Genomic DNA, 18,174 nt, shown 5'->3' with positions numbered 1-18,174 from the left:
ATGATCCTCTTACCTGCTATCAATTAACCTACTTACTGGTGGAATGTTCCTGGTGTTTTTTGGGCATTTCACAACTTCCCCTGCCTTTCCTTGCTTCTGTCCCATCTCTTTTGGATCACATTGCATACTTTAAATTTGAAATGGGTGTATATCTACAGAAAAACAGGAAAGTTTCTCAGTTTAAACATTAAATATCTTGTATTTGTGCTGTATTTAGTTGAAGTGAGCTTGAACATGGTTTTGAAATCACTGCATTCAGTTTGTATTCACTTTTTACTCAACATCCCAACATTTTTGGAGTTGGGATTTGTAACTTAAAGCACGTACTGCTGAAACCTTGAAAAGACTTCAGATTTTCCACTTACTTTTACTGTTTGCTGTAAAGGTTTTATCATCACATTGTGAGACAATTAACTAAACAGTGGAGAATAGTTTGAAATCTAGGTCACTGAAAAGAGTGTTGCTGCATTCTGCAAAACAATTACTATTTTAGTAAATCAACATTCAAAATATGGAGTTAATAGTAAGTTTGTGATTATTAACCTCCTGACTGTATTTTCTTTGCGCATACCTTTAATTTCTGTGCACATGCTGGAGGCCTTACACTCACTGGCCACTTTATTAGGTACACCCTGTCTTATATTTCATGGCATTGATTCAACCAAAAACTAAAACTTTCCTCAGAGATTGTGGTCCTTTTTTGGCATGATAACATCTCTCTGTCACTCCATGATGCGAATATATAAATGGAATGAGATGTGATATCTATAGAGGCCGTTTAAGTTCAATGAACTTGTTATGCTCAAGAAACCAGTTTGAGATGATTGGAGCTTGGTGCATTAGTAGCCCTCAGAAGATGGATACACAGCGGTCATAAAGGGATGGCAGCAATACTCAGGTAGGCTGTAGTGTTTAAACAACTCACAGCTGGTACCAAAGGGCCCAAAGTGTGCCAAGAAAATACCTCACATGCCATTACACCAGCAATAGTGGCCTGAGCTGTTGATACAAGGCAGGATGAATCCAACATTTCATGTACTTTAAGTCAAATTCTGATCGTACCATCCTGATGTTGCTGCAGAAGGAGATATATTGGCCCAGAGAACTGCTGCTCACTGGATAAGTTTCTCCTTTTCTACCATCCTCTATAACTTCAGCAAAAATCCTGTACAACAGAATGAATCATCTGCATGTAAATGCTGTGACCTAAACCAGAAATAAGCTGGCTGCTAACACAGTGAGTGGGAGTAACTCTGGGCTCATATTTGTGTTGGGGTTTCAGTGAAAAGTTTCCCATTACTAAACCATTTCATGATTTACAGTGAATCTACTAGCTCACAGTGTGATGCTAAAAATAGCCCAATAAAGAACATGTGTTTCTAAATTTAGCCAAATGTGCCACAAAAATGATCTGGTTTTGTGTGATTTCTTCTCCTCAGCTGAGTCACGTATCCTCGTATCTGAACAGTAACGTTAGGGAAGCCCTTCTCCAGCACACACAGCCTATAATTAAAATGTTGCACGCTGACATACTGTAAATGTCAGCCTATAGCCATACATGTACACGGCTGCGTGTTAAACCTCAGGGTCTTCTGAGATTGTTTTAAACATTAGGAAGAAGTGTGTGTTTGTGTGTAAGCTGCTGGAAGGATGGATAAGGAGGACGGACAGAAGGAAGGAGGAGAGAGAGAGAGGGAGAGAGAGGGAGAGAGGGAGGGAGGAATAAGAAAAAAGGGGGATGCGCGTCATTCTAACACGCAATGATTGGTGGGAGCGGGGAGGAGGAGGAGGAGAGAGCACACTCTTACAGTGGAGGATTTCGTAAAGCACCACAGCATGGTTTTAAGGGCTTGAATTCATTATTTCTTACATAAGAAATACATACAGTTATTTTCTCACATCTCACCCACCACAAACCAGGTCCATGTTATTACGACACAGCCTTTTAAAAGGTTTTTAACCTTTATAATCATCACTTTCACTCATTCTTACTCCATATCTCTTTTGCAAATCTTGTTCAGCCCTTTATTTTTCTTTCACTGTATTTCTGTGGTACACATCTAACAATACACCCATTTTTAGGTTTTATTTCTGAGATCAACATTATAACAAGGATCACACATCACTGTCCAAACAGAGCCTTTTATCTTGCAAATCCATAAATGTAATTGCAAATAATTTTATGTTTTTGGATTGATTTTAAAGGGTTAATTCCTCCTTTAGTCCTTGTATTTAGCTGTCAGTGGCCTGCAGAAAATTTGCTTTGCTTTGCCTCCATTATAGTGGTTAACAATGCAAACACTTGACAACAACTAAAACAACAAACACAAAGAAACATCTGCAGTTTATTCAGGAATACAAAAAAAAAAAAAAAAAAAAAAAAAATCAGAGGCAAATTCGCATGTAATGACTGACATGTGCCACAAATGAAAGCACATGCAGAAAAAAACCAAACAGAATAAGTGCATAACTGCATTAACATGAAATGACTGAAAGGAGAAAGGGGAGATCAGACAGTAAGAGCTGTTTCTGGATATGCTGCCAGTTTCTTAATGCACATCCTTTTGGTCTTTGCCAGGCTCTTTTACCTGGTTTACAGCTGGCTGGGCATCAGACCCATCCACCGCCTTCTTAATGAGAAATAACGACCCAAATTTACTTTAAAAAATACCAACCACTCAAAGTTACTCCAGGAAAATGTTGCAGTCTAGACTTTAGATGGAACTAAACGTGGTTGTGCAAAGAGACGGGACAAAACAAATATGTTTGAAAGTGCTCTGATACTGACAGACATGCTCACATACACTTATGATTCCCAGTTTAGAAAATCACCGACATGTGCTCATTATTACATGAAAACTGAGTAAGATAAAAAAGCATATTGTTGTATGTCCTATCAGGGCTTCCATACATCATATAGATGACTAAACATTTTCTAAATTTATTTTGGGGCTTTGTTGGCTTTATTATAGAGTGCTAGGACTGTGGAGCCAGACACAGAGGTGAGGGAGTCGGCTATAAAATGCAGTGCCTGACATGTACAAGGGAGCGACTGAATATCTGACCCAAAAATCTTTATTTTTTATCAAATGTTTAATGCATTCAGTGAAATGTTTTTGGTGTCAGTAAAATAATTTTGAAGTGGGCCTTCAGGGCCTCCGTAGAGCCAGTATTGACTTCACTTTTGGCATGGAGACTTTATGCCTATCTGTTCTACAGCCTTTGTGGTGACTTCGGTTGAATCTGAGGGGACAGAGGACTCAGTCTGACACAGTTATGGAGCTAATGAGATGTTTATTAAAGCCATGTTAATAATAAAAACAAATTTATGGTTTGAAAAATGATTTAAAATTTTCCAAATACATTTTACAACAAAAATCTTTACAGGGATATAAGACCCAATAATCCTTATAAGAGAATAAAAACTACTTTACGAGTCGACTTCTGTGGTCCTATAAGACCCACAGTGCACCTTTAAGGCACCCTTCATTTCCTGTGTGTTCAGTTCTCACAGGGCGCGCGCTTCTTGACGGTGAGTGGAGCCCCCCATTCTCAAATGAGGGCCGCGCGCTCCCGCCGCAAGAGCAGTGAACGCGCTTGAGGGGCTGCGGTCCCATTGACGGTTCCGTCTCCCTGACAGCAGCATCAGCATCAAGAGGAGTCCGCTGCCTCGGCCCGCAGACACCCGAGCCGCCTTCAGGAGACCCCCCCCCCCCCACCACCCCCCCTCTCTGCCCGGTCTGAAGGAAGGAAGACAGCGACATCTTCGTCCGCCCGTGAGCTGCCAGCATCCCGACCGACCGAGCCACCGAGCGGCGGAGAGATGATGGGCTCCCCGTGAAACGGAGGTGGTGGAGGGGAGAGGCGGGCGGGCGGGCGGTGGGAGGGGGGTGGGGGGAGAAGACAGCGGAGCAGCAAGAGGGAGAAGGAGAGGCTGAAAACCACCTCCACCTCCGCCACCGCTGCGACTACTACTACCGGAGCTAGCCCCGACACTGCTGCTGCCGCCGCCGCCCTGGGAGCCCCCCACCACCGCCATGGGACCTCCGCAACAGCCGCTCCAACCGCCGCTTCATCCGTGGGCCATGTCGTGATCCGTGGGCTCCGCCAGCGGGTTTTCTATCCGTGAGCGAAGAGGAGGAAGAGGGGAGCAGGAGGAGGAAGAGGGAGTGAAGGTGGTGGTGGTGGTGGGGGAGATGTTCGCCTCCGTGGGCCCTCGGGGGGGCCCGCGCCCACCCGTCGCCCCGGCCATGCCGGAGCCGGACCTGAGCCATCTGACAGAGGAGGAGAGGAAGATCATCATGGCTGTGCTGGCTCGGCAGCGGGAGGAGGAGGCGAAGGAGGAGGCCATGTTAAAGTAAGAGAGGAAGAGGAGAGGGAGACTGTGATAGTGTGAGTGTTTGTAAGACTGGGCCTGGGCTATTTCCGTTCTGAAGATCCACCTCCATTCTCTCTTATGGTTGAGATGTTCAGCACTGGATCAGCCCATGCATGTGTGCCTGTGCGCTGCAGGTCTCTCCACACACAACTCACTCACTCACAAACAGGCCCATAAAAGCTACAGCTGTGGTAGGGCTGGGCAATAACTCACGTTTTAAAGATGTAGCAGTGTGTTTTAAAATGAGATACAGGGCATGCCACTGTCACTTACATCAACATAGTTTATGTCAGGGCTGCTCCGTAACCACAAAAATCCTCATCGACACTATTTTGACTGAAGTTGAGCTCGTGATTATTATCTAAACTACTTCCTGCGACAAATTCTGCAGGTTAGTTTGCATTCTCCCAAGTCCAACTTCTGAAAACTAAAGTGGCTCCAAGTCACTGAGGTTACTCCACCTTTCTCTTAGAGCTGCCTTTCTGTCGTCTTTTTTAGCTATTTTGATTTCAGAACTAACCAGAGTGGCGTGGCTTCCTCTGCTCCTCACTCAAATCAGACTTAGAGCTGTTTCACTGGGAGGGGCAGACAGGGAAGGGTGGATGAGTTCCGCTCGCCGCACGACATGGCACTGTAGGACGCACTGGCAGTAATTCAGACGAGGGTTTCCTTCGCTCCTTGCCAGTTACACCCAGGACCGTGCTCTCTCTTTTTCTCTCTCTCTCTCTGTTTTGGTTTGAAACATGACTTACAGATTAGTGATGCACTGATTGTCAAAATTTAGGGCTGATGCCGATAGCAATGTTTTTTTTACATTTTTTTAAAACTCCCACAATCCCAACAGTTTCTGTCATCGTTGACCATGAAGACATCTCCTTACCATAACTGATGTCTGTCAGAAGAGCAGATACTGGCTAATAGTAATGTTAACCGATGCATCTGTGCATCCCTACTGAAGATCATGAAGTTTCTGTACTCTCTGACACCACCAACCATCAGAATTACAGATCTGATCATTTTGAAACACATGGTCTTTAAGTAGGAATGCACGATATTGGATTTTAGCCGATAACTGATATGCTGACACAGATTCATCAAACTCATAACTTAAAGATAAATGCAGTTCAGACCTAAGGTTTCAGTCCATAAAGGATAGAGGACAAACAGCTTCAGCTGACATAGGGCTGTTGGCCCTGCCTAAAACGTCACAAACTTTTAACTATTTATGGCCAATATTTTCCCCTGATATATGCTGATATGTACCACTGATATTGGCTAATATTGGCAGCTGATATATACCAACATTAACTGTTAATAAAGGCCAATGCAGCTGATACAGAGCAGTATTTACTGACGATATAGGCCATTATTTACTGCAGTTAGGCAAATGTCTACCAATTAAAGGTGATATTACAGCCAGTACTGGCCAATATTTACAGTCAGTATTTCCGATATTAACTGCCAATAAAGGTAATTATTTACTGCAGCTTTGGCATATTCTGATTATAAAATCCAATATTTACTGCTGACATAGGCTTTTGTTTACCACCAATACTGACCAATATTTACTGTCAGTATAGACCAGTGTTAACTGCCAGTATTGGCCATAACATACGGCTAGCATGCCAATATTTACAGCCAGTGTACGCCATTATTAACAGCATTTCAGGCCAATATTTACTGCTTATATAGGCTGATATTTGCGACTAATACAGGCCAATATTCACTGTCAGTATTGGCCAATATTTACTGTGGAATAGGCCATTTTTACAGTTAATATAGACTTTTTTAAACTGCAGGTCAGGCCAATATTTTCTGATTATAAAAGCCAATATGTAGTGATGATAAAGGCTGATATCTGCTACCTATACAGGCCAAAATTTACTGCCAATATAGGCCATTACATATAGCAGATATATGACAATATTTATTGCTGATGTAGGCCAACATATAGCACAGATAAGAGCAAATTTTCAAGCTAATACCTGCTGATACAGATATGCTGATACTGTCGTGCATCTCTGTGTTTAAGAGAACAGAAATATGTGACTCATTAGAATTAGACTGTATAGTTTAAACCATACGTAGGAGTTTAATGGGAGTTTTTGAATCAAAAATTGGCTGTGTAGGATCTCCATTTTTTTTTGCCATGGTTTCAAACTGGTTTTTGTATCTTTTGATTTTACTAAAATCTCATCGAAGTTTTTTATTATGATATTGTGACATAGATTGTTCAGAAAACGATACTAAGACATTTATGTCATGCAGCATCATTTAGCTAAAAAACATCAAAGTATGAGTTTGGTCTGTATTGCCCAGCCCTAGCTGTGTGCATGCACAGCCGCTCAGTGTGGACCAGGTTCACCTCCAGTTTGCAGATTCTCGCTGCTCCAGCTGTGTGCTAAGAGCTCAGAAAAGAGGAGGAAGAGGATGGTATGAAGATGAAGGGGTGTGTCATTTCCATGCCTCATCATCAGCAGAAATAAACCCTGATCTGTCACCTAACCTTGCCTCCTTAAAAATCACCAAAGCCTGAGTTGAGTATTAGGACTTTAACTGAAATATTTAAAGGATAGATGCAGCAGAAGTCTTGCTGAAGCCTGGCACTCAGAGTAGCAAAAGTAAAACCCTCCCTGTTGGCTTTTATCTGTGCAGCATCCATCTCAACAGCTGCTGTTCTCCGCTCTGGGGTGCGGTTGAGCCTTTCCCAGCCGTATGCACTGTATGTAGGCCAGTGCTCTTGCAACAGACATCACACGGGCTGTTATAGAACCAGTAGGCCTGTAACAGCGGGGGAAAAGGTGCCTGTGTAATGTCATTTTGAATCAGGAGCTGCATCCACCTCCTCCTCTATACCACCACAATCCATACATACATGCATGCTTGGAGCAAAGTCTCCTTCTGATTATTTGGCTGCAGCAATTACATCAGAAGAGAACCCACATCCATCCCGTTTACCTCCTCTTGGACCAGAAAATGTTCAAACATTTTCTGCATGGTCTGCATGGAGCTGCATGCATAGATGGGCTGATAGAAAAGATAGAGCGACCCACCTAAGCGAGGCGCTCCTCAAGCTTTACGTCCCTGTTCTATTTTAAGCCCTCTGTGCGGACTGATAGCCCAGCACTGGAACGGAAGATCGATTCATTGCATCTAAAGAAGGAAATGTCCAATATATAGCTGCGGCTCTAAGTGGCTATGCATCATTTTCAGTAATGTATGAGAAGCCGCGGATTCAGTCGTGTCACACAGTAGCGGCTGCAAATAATGCAGGGCTGTCAGCACATACATGTCTTGTACTATATTGGCCTCAGCAGTGTTTCCTCTCATCACTGTTTGGATGGAGAGCAGTGTGTGTGCGTGTCTGTACGATTAGGTCTGCACTGAAAAGCTGCACTGGTTGACTAATACATGCATGGTGAGTGTACTAGCAGTAGGGTAGTGTGGGTTGTAATGCAGAGAGGCAGAGAATACTCCACTCTTAGGAGCATTTTTAGGTATACTCACCATCACTCTCTGTGCTATTAAAGCATCAAAGATCCCTGCATGTGCACGAATATACTCCACTTTATGATCTTATGACAATAATTACAATGAGGATAAACAATGACATCCTGTCTACAATCATCATCACGTAAGCTGGTGATATAAAACAAACAGGAAGTCTGATAAAGAATTGTTAACCTCTGCTCCAATCCTTTATATCTTCTTTAAAGCCTAAATCCCAGTTACATAAGTATGTGAACATAGTACAGTAACGCTCCTCCCCACAGCAATAAAACACGAACCAAGGACCTATGACAAGCAATCTTTTTGCATGCGAAGGTGCATTTTATTGATGCACATACAAACCTTAAGAAACATCCCTCTTTTTAAATGCTGAAATGATGAAATAGTGCACAAAGTGAATGAAAAACACAGCAGGCAGGGGTGGGGTGTTTCAGTTTCATCACGACTGGATGAGCAATATGTGCTATTTATAGAGTAGATACGTAGAAGTGCATTGTGATGGCTTGCATATTGTAGACTGGGCTTTATTTGAAATTTTTTTTTTTTGCTTTGCTGATGTGGCTATAATGCATCAGATGGATCCAACTATAACCAGATTTTAATCTGATAAAGAGTTAAAAGTATTTGTAAAATATACACAAAATTATTTTCCAGAGAGTTTTTTCCCACAGAATGACCGTACTTGGATGGTAGTGGTGTAAGAGGGGGTCATCCCAGCTCACCTCATTTTGTAGGTTTTTTTGTGTGCTTTTTCTCTTTAAACAGTATGTTTGGATGCCCAAATATCACTTACCTTTTTATGTTTCATTATGTTTTTATTATGTCATTAATCTATAGTGATAGGTGAGCTGCATGTGTTAAGGCCTATTGTCGATGAGGCTAGTGTATGCAACCACCACCCTAAAGTGCAGGAGTACGAGGCAATGTAATTTTAGTAGGAAGCAGCTGCAGGACAGTGTTACAACAATGACGTCAGACGTGGCTTTAAAATGTTCTTTATTTAAAGGACGTACTACTGGATGCCTCTCTCTTGGGTATGAATAGTGATTACACCTTAAGAATCCATGATCACACTAGAGACGTCGTCATGTACTAGTTTTTTGTCATGTGGAAGCATGCAAACAAAGCCACACTCTGCATTGCAATCACTTTGCATTAAAAGAGTGTTTTTAAGCTCTGTTTCATTTTTTGTTTGATGTCAATTGTTCAGTCAGAAAAGGAAACTTGATAATTTAAAATTGATCTAAACAATTGCATTTGCAAATAGGGGACAGCGATCCATACTATACAGGATCAGCGTTTTTGTACGTTTGGAAAAATCCTTCTATGTTGACTATCTTCTAATCACTTATTCTGTAAAAAAAGCAGTCCATTTAATTCAGCTTTCCTTGAATTTGTATCCAAAAAACATTCTACATGGGAGATTCAAAAGGGAAAAGTGTTTTAGCTTGATCTTGGCTCACTGTTATGTCTGTTTATGTTTTAATGCACTGTTTGGTAAACCTCCCAGTCTTGGAATGCAAAGATTGCCATATTTTTCTCTGTAAATATTTAAGTACAAATGATTTTAAACTGGGGCATTGATTAGTGGACAAAAAACGTTGATAGAAACACATGTATCCTGTGTAAAAATAATATGTTTTTGTTTGATTTATGTAATTTTACTATTTTATGTGTAAGTTTACCACATTTTCTAAATTCTAACTCTTCGTCAAATTTTTATATTTTGTTTCATTAAACAATTCTGTCATTTTTTGTGTGTTTTTGGCACCTATATCTAATACAGTAAGTTAAAGTTAAAAGATAGTTATTCCCTTTCATAAAGTTGAGGCTGTGCTGAAAAAATAATACCAAACATGGGCATAGTAAACATTTTCTGAGAGGTTTATATATTCAAAAGAAAAGTATTAACAAACCTTCTAAGGGCTGAATGCAGATAATGAGTAGAAGATAGGAAAAATGGTCAAATATGGGCAGCTCTTGATAAATCTGGGTTGCCCATCCAAGTATGGTCTTTGTGTGCGAAACATCGAAGGAGAGTTAAAACATGTCAGATAATAAAGTAGAACAACTTGAAGTCAAACATTTGTTATATTCAGGAGGACTGATTATCAGAGACCTAAAGGTGTAATAAAGACCACAAAGATGGTGCATGATGTAGCTGATAAACTCATGATGCAGTGTTTCCTTTGATACTGTGTCTGATTCCTAAACCTTCAGCAGAAGGGGTCGACTGATATCTTATTACTCCTGATTACTGGCCTGGACGATTATTAGAGCCAATATTAGGATTTGGTTGATTATCTTCATCACCTTATATAACCAAAATGTTATTCTATTAAATAGTGTGCTACTTTGATCCCACTATTGGGTGTTTCTTTCCCTCCAGCTCTAGAGATGCACAATGTTTGATTTAGCTGATATCGATACAGGCATATAAACCGATACAGACCTAAAACTTCAGACATTGAGACAAAGTTTAAGGATGAACAAAGCAGCAGACTTGTAAGAAGCAAGTATGTAGAACACACTAAAATATAAGAATGAACAAAGACAAAGACCTCAACGGACATCGGTCTTTTGGTCCTAAAACTCCACTAACTTATTCGAACAGACACAGATATTTACAGCTGGCATATTGGTTGTAAATACCAGCTGGAGTTTCTATATCTGCTTATATTGATTAGTAATTTTTAAAGCTAATATATACTGACATCATACAATGAAACTGTACATCCCTATCTAGCTTTGCTTAAACTCTCTGCGGGCTCACCTAGTGTCCCACCCCCAACATTATCTAAACAGCTAGATTTCAAACAAGTATTAGCCAATGAACATTGAGGCCTGGGTGCCCATGACAGGTTTAGCACTTCTGTTTTCCTGCCTCTACTGTGTTCTACCGTTTATTGTGTCCAAAACCTAGTGCTTAATCATTCATTTTTCCTTTTTGTCTTTGCTTATACAATTTTACTTTTGTCATATTAAGATAATTTTCTTTGTCATAACAAATACATATCAGCTCTAAGTACCTGTTACGGGTCTTAGGATCTACTAATCCCTTTGGGTATCAGCTGTTAAATAAACAATATTAGTCGACCCCTAATCTGCAGATACAGTAAGTATTAAATCGTTGTGTAGAGATCTGCAAGGTTATGGATCAGCTGGATGCTAGTTAGACTTGTATTTAGCTAATAGACCAGTTCAGAGTATGAGTCATGATTACAACAGTTGTGTATGCATACTGGAGGTGGAAGCCTCCTGGTTTACCTGGTGTAAAATGTCTTATTGTGCTGTTGGACGTCTGAATAGGAATGCAACGTAAAAACATGAGCTACATTTCTATATTAAACATTAAGACTAGCCCAGCCATATACAGTGCATTCAGAAAATATTCAGACCCCCCTTCACTTTTTACAAGTTTGTTATGTTGCAGCCCGGACCAACCAGGACCCCAAGTGCAGTTCTTTGTCAGCATGTAGTCGTTCAACTTGTTTATGATACCTCAAGAAATGTATAGCTTTGTTTTATATCCTTGTTACTGGGTCTGTCATATGTCAGTCCTTAATCAAGAATACATCCAACAAATCACAGTATGCGATGTCCTAGACATGACAGCAAAGCACTTACCTGTATGCCTTAAATTTTTCTTAAGTGTAGACCCTGGTTTTCTCTAGAAGACATACGAAAATGTGTGTCCACAAAAACTTTGACCGTTAAGTTGAATGTTCCACCATCAGGCTACAAAAATACTCTATTTTCCCTTCTAACTTTTGCCTTTAAAGCATTTACATATCAAACTGTCAGGATGTCCTGACTGATTTATGACATCGTTTCAGCAGAATAACATTAGTGACATTCACAAAGTAGTTAAACTACATAAGCAAGTTATTTTAATTTATGCATACTCATCTTTGGTGACTGTTAGCAGTCTGTTAGCTAAGCTAATCCATTGTACTGTGTTTCTGAAATCCACCACAGAAGTTGTGATTTTTTGTAACACTTGTAGCATATTCTGGAGCGAAATACAGAGAGGAAGCGTTAAACAGGCACGTAAACATCTGTAAACATTTGTAAGAGAAAAACTATGTGAGGGTTTCTCTCTCTCTCTCTCTCTCTCTCTCTCTCTCTCTATATATATATATATATATATATGTGCTGTTAATTGATTAAAAAATGAATCAAGTTAATCTCATCACTATGCTGTGATTAATCATGATTAGTCAAAGCATTTCTTTAGTTTTAGTGATTTTTAGATTTTTAAACGTTCTTATCAAGTGTTTATTTTCATCATTTTAACTTTATGTATAGCACTTTGAAAGCACTTTTTACTAAAAGATTTATTATTATTATTATTATTATTATTATTATTATTTTCTATACATTAACATTTAAAATACTACCATTTATTTGCATTTTTGTTTGAGATAAGTTAGTTCAAGTATGGTGTTTAAATAAACAATAAACAATAATCAGTGTTATTTAAGGAGACCAGCAGTAGCTACGGATGTGCGGGGTTTAGTTGGACTCAGAGTTGCATGTAATGGCTGCCTCCAGAGTGAGGTGGTGGTTAGTTGTACTGTGAGTGGTTGTATACAATGGCTGCTAGCTGAGCAGCAGTTTTGTCAGAACTGAACAACATGTCTTTATTAAAACAAGGGTAGAGAGCAACACTGAAAGCTTTTCATGACAGTAGAGATGTTTTTGCTCTTCTCACAGTCTGCTTCTGCATGAGTTTGTAATTGTTGCGGGTGGGGTTTGCCGGTGTATCCAATGGCTGCTGCCGCTGTAGCTGTTAGCTTGGATGTAGCTGTTGGAAAGCGGCGGTTTAATAAGAACTGGACCACATTTCTTTGTCAAAACAAGAGCATATAGCCACACTGAAAGCTTGCCTTGGCAGTGAGTTTATTCACTGAGAAGCACCGTGATTATGGCAACTGTAACCTGTTAGCACAACATCCCCGTACCTGTGCATACAACGTCCTTTTGTCTTGTTGCTCTGATTGGCCCGTCATGAATGTTACAGACAGAACATTCCTCCAATCACCTTCCAAGAATTTTTTGAAAAAACCTGCCCTTCCTAAACCCTTTCTATGGGATCTTTCCCAGATGAATGTGAAATACATGCAGTGGATATAAGAAACAGTCGATCTGGCATGTCAGGTTAGAAATAATGCTTCCTGTCGTGGTGGCAGCTGAGAGACTTTCTCATCCATATTAAGTATCCGAATATCATCCATTAACAAAGAACAAACATTACATATGTATCTGCTGTTGAAGAGCCATCTCTTCTATTTTATAGAAAATAAAAAAAAATTTCTGCCAAAAGTCACAGGAACAGTTAAAATAAAATGATGAGGTGAGATGGAGTTATGTTCACATGCTATTGTTGTTTTTGGCTGACTGGGGAAAGGTCTTATGTTGGTCTTTGCCCAGGGCCTCTGAACCACTGAAGCTGCCTCTGTGTTAAATGATTATATTCCACAAAGAACTGTAAGTAAATGAAGACTGTCAGTAACGTATTATTTGGGTAACTCTGGGATGTCAATCTTCATCAGTCAGCAGCTATTTATATCTGTCAGTAGAGCTAAGGATGGTAAGAACAAAGAGCCATCACCATATCTAACATGAAGAAATGCCTCATAATGAGCCGGGTGCCCACAATATCGGCGATATAAAGACATGTCTTCTGTTTTAGACAGCGTGGGTGTTGGCGGGGATTTCTCTCTCAAGTTTCCTGTGTGATCAGCCTGATCAGAGCCCACGGTTCATGTTTATGGATGAGATGGCTCTTAATCAAACTGTGAACCTGTCAGTAGACATATTGAAAACATGTCATTGTCTAAATCCCATCAAGGTATCTCTACACTGCAGAGAGTCTGAATAAGCATTCACACCAGATTCGATTGGACTTGGAGTGTTTGCCTTTTGAGTTTGTTTTGTTTTGTTGAGCGAGTGCAACGTCATCAGACCCAGGTGACATTAAAGATGCTAGGCCTTCTTTGTCATCAAGTGTCATGCTTTAACACCTCACCCTCTTATAGCTTAAATCACCAAAATATGGTGAGTGGCTGCAGTAGCTTCCTTCAACAGCAAAAAAAAGAGGCTCTAATAGATCTGATCAAAGTAATTCCTCTTTAAATGTTTATTTTTGTCACTGCCAGGCCTAAATTGTTATTCCAAGTGTCTGACAGCATAATTGAAAGGATTTTTACAAAGATAGACCTTCTTGTTCGAGGAGTTTGAGGCTTTTTTTTTAAACCAGAGCAGACATTTCATTCCTCTTTCTTGCTACTGAACTCTGGCAACAAATATAATTTTAAATTGCAGAGCATATGTGACTTTGCTAATCTACAGCTGTCTTTATCTGTCAGTTTATTTGTCTTAAGCCCGGCCCAGACAAAGGATCTGTGACACATTGAGACTGTTTTGGGACATCTCTGTTGCAATAGTCTGGACTGAATCATTGAAGTTGATGACGTTTGTCTGCGGTTCAGTTCGTCAAAATGTCAAACAGCTGGTTTTTGGATGTTATGATGATCACTGATAAATGTGACATGGGAAATGGAAATCTTGTTTTATTAGGCTAAAACTGCCAACAAATAAATCGTCAAAGAATATTGGAAACTTTAGAGGCACTTGGTTGTAGACCTATACGATGGGGGTGACCTCGACCGTGAGGCAGGAAGTGATGTCGATCCCTTGTTGTCCTTAGTTTGTTGTTTATTATTTTTAGTTATATTCCCCTCCCTCCCCCCTTACCCTAACCTTTAGGGTTTAGGTGCCTAACCCTAACCCTCTTCGGATTTTACTTAACAGTGGATTTGTTGAGCGGTGTGAGTGCGGGCCAAAGGGGGGGCAGGGGTGGGGTCAAATGGGCTTCAGCATGGTATGAATACGGCACGGTATGAATGGACTAGTGTGAGTGCACCCTTAGTTTGTGGTGTATTGAATTTAACCCTCAGGCCCTCCTTTAAAAAAAACTCTCTCTTAAAGCCCTTTGAGGACATTGGATATATTTAAAAGTATTAAAAATGAAAGAAAAAATTTTATTTTTAAATTTTTGGTCCTCAACTCCAGTACTCCACATGTATAGCAGGTGTGAATTATTTTTCATAATTTAACCCTATAAATGCCAGTTTATCTACAAAATGCCACATTTTCTGACACAGAATGAATTATTTTCTATTTGAAAAATGCAAAGCAGATTTTTTTGTGCAAGGATTATCAGTCTTGGATTCAGTCAACGGTTAGCAGCAACACTGATTTTGACATACTATTAAGTTGCCATGCCTTATACTTTATCCTAAACGATACAGTTATGACTCGTGACTATAAAACATTTGGTGCAAAAACGGCATTGGAACTGGCTGCAGACCGTTCATCTCTGACAGCCACTCTCACAGACTGTTCATCGAAGATGCCACATATCTCAGAACCAAAATACAGGCTAAAAGTTTATTTAAGTTATTTAGGGTTAGAGTTAGGGTTGAGGTGAGGGTTAGGAAACCCAAAGTTAAAAGTAAAAAACCCGACTTGCAAAACCTGATTATTAAACGTTTATAATAAAGCTGAGTAAACAGTCTTCCTGCAGGAAAAAAAGCTTGTCCTCAATGGAAACATTCCAACGTAGCAAACATAGCTTATGTAGCTCCATTAGTTGTGTATCTCTGTTATCTCTGTAGCTAATGTATGTAGAAAACAAAGATACTTAGCTAACCTGACTGACGCAGCCAACGTGCTTAAGCTTAGCTCAGCTTTGTGAGCTACGTCAACATTAGTGACATTTGCTAAAGCTCACAATACTCACATACTATGCTCACATACAAGAATAAAGAAACTATGTATCCCACAATCCATTGCAGTTTCTTTTATGTGTTATGGATATTTTTTCAAGCTTTCAAACCATATAAGTACCCTTGTTTTACATTTATCTTTATTGTAGTGCTTTAATTTTAAATGATAATGTTGTAACATATTGTATACTTTATGCTATAGCCATATGAATGTTTGTCATCAGCACCAATCAGGGATTTCACTTTAATGCTCTAGGGTACTGTTGTATTTTTTGGCAGAGACAGCAAAAAAAAAAAACAGTTTTTCTTAAAAAGAGGCTGATGTATTATAAATTTTGTCTTGTACAGGAGCATATAACATTGTTTCACACCATGATTGCTCATGGTGAGTCTAACTAGCATTTGTCTGAAAACAAGGCTGATAATCAAATCCCCCTACAGAGAAAATAAGTGGTACTTTTACTTCCTGAACCACAGTGTTGAGCTCTCTCCAAAAACTTAAGACACACAAAGCTACCTTGCAGTCATATTTAGAAATGCTGAGATTTGTCAGGTGTTTTTTGTGTTTTTAGGACCAATGTACTACTGTGCAAGCTGCAAGGACAGAAGGCATGGCTATAAAAGACTGAGCAATCATAAACAAGTCAAAAAGCCCTGAACATTGAAGTCTTCTTGTAAGGCTAGGTTAATTATAAACCTTTGTCTGTCATGGTTTTAATTGTTTGATGCAAATGATAACAACATTATTTACTAGTAAAATACTGATGCTACCTTGTAAACAACCATATAATATTGCAGTAAGTAGTGCTCATGACAGCACAGGTCATAGATTTGACCCAAACATGTATTAGGCCTTGATAACAGGCTTTATTTGGATGTATTTGGTGCATTTGCTGTCCAAAATCTGCATCAGAGTCAGATGCTTGACAGCAACCTGAACCAATAAACTGGAGCAATTCCAATCATTTTGAATATTTTATTTATTCATTTTTCTAAAAATAATGTCCAGGTTTAAAAAGATCTCAAACTTCTATTAAAGAAAAGGGTTATATGAGGATAGGAAGATGAGTTTGCAGAGTAGGTTGACACATAAAGGCTGTCCTGAAAATCAAAGGAACTCGTGTGTTGAGCAGAGTTTCTTTGAAAAGCTTGGCAAGGGATGTTTATTGTAAAAAGAGATTTTTTAGTATTGTGAGCTATTAAAGTTAAACCCCTAACCTCATGTGTTTCAGAGAAGAGAAGCCTATCCAAGCAAGAACGGTGAATCTGGTGGGCCAGAAGAAACCTCCGCAGCAAAATGACGTCCGGTAAGTGTAAGCAGTTTTCACTCCGACACCAGCTGCACATCACCAGTTAGATAAAGAATTCAAAACTGTGCTAAAATTTGTCAAAAGTTCTGTAGGTGGTTAATGTTTGCTACCGCGTCACTTTATCGTCATGACACCCAACTGGCCAAACATCCCTCTTTTATTAGCTGGCAGTCTGTCCTTTTGTCTCACATTCATGTTTGGTTGTGAAATTTATTCTACACCTTGGATGAGTCACAGCATGAAAGATAAATTTGTGTTCTGGTGACTGTCTCTTTACAAGTGTGACTCAGGCCATCATTATGCAATTTGTGTGATACTGTAAGTGGAGTGGCACAGCAAAGGGACCTTGTTTAGACAGGTGGATTTGATTTTAGGGAATATTTCCCTACAAATATGTTTTAGGGTGAAACACACACTCTTTAACCTCGATGACTCCACATCCTGTTAAACACTCAGAGACGTCGATGCTGTCAGTCATCTCTCAGACTGCAGCCACACAGCTCACAGTGTTGGAGTGTTTGAGACAGACGTAATCAGTGTGATAAGTCCGGTCCGGGTTCTGTCGAGTCATTAGAAACTAAAGATGTTGTCACCCTGTTTAGAAACGCTTCTTAGGCTGGATTCAGGTGCTCCGTCTGTCTCTCAGTTTGCTCAGCTGTCCTGTCGAGCTGCTAATCTGGAGGGGAGACTTCCATCATGTGGATGCCTCGTGCAGGGGGTTTTCATTCACCGTTTGCAGCTACAGAAAGAAATGCACTATGACTTCTATAGCCAGTGTAATCATGGGTAATGTGGTGTAGTAAGGATACCAGTCTATGTTTGTCTTAGCCATCATGGGACTCATTCACCAATATTGTCTGATTTGATGAATGCCATGTCCTTAAAAGCTGGAGATTTGTGTGTTTTACCAAATTAGCATGGAGAAACTACCAAGTAGGACTTCTATCCATTGACAACAATTTCTTCCCTGGCAGCGCCCACAACCACAATCTTTGATTTGTCACATGTTTTGTTGTGATGAATCAAAGTGACAAACTGTATTTTTTCAAATATATCTGATTGATAGAAAAATATCAGTAATTTGGGTGCCAATCTCTCACTGAGGAGCTGATGTTGGGTCCTAAGGCTCAATCAGTTGAGAACCACTGCTCTACAGAGTGTCTATCAGTTCTGTATTTGTGCT

The 18,174-nt window shown here is 39.9% G+C and overlaps 1 protein-coding gene across 7 annotated transcripts in view; it reads left to right on the top strand.

The window, feature by feature from the left end:
- The first annotated feature begins 3,989 nt into the window (after positions 1 to 3,989).
- LOC121510946 (regulating synaptic membrane exocytosis protein 1-like) overlaps positions 3,990 to 18,174 on the top strand; it is a 167,954-nt gene continuing 153,769 nt past the window's right edge. For all 7 annotated transcript variants that reach the window (XM_041789349.1, XM_041789348.1, XM_041789354.1 and 4 more), the window contains exons 1-2: positions 3,990 to 4,357; positions 16,914 to 16,988. In XM_041789349.1, coding sequence (XP_041645283.1) covers positions 4,197 to 4,357; positions 16,914 to 16,988 — 236 coding nt within the window. In that variant the 5' untranslated portion in view covers positions 3,990 to 4,196. The remainder of the gene's footprint in view (positions 4,358 to 16,913; positions 16,989 to 18,174) is intronic.

Source organism: Cheilinus undulatus, linkage group 6 (assembly GCF_018320785.1).
Source record: "Cheilinus undulatus linkage group 6, ASM1832078v1, whole genome shotgun sequence".
NCBI classification, from domain to species: domain Eukaryota; kingdom Metazoa; phylum Chordata; class Actinopteri; order Labriformes; family Labridae; genus Cheilinus; species Cheilinus undulatus.
This window is presented reverse-complemented; position numbering and strand designations above follow the sequence as displayed.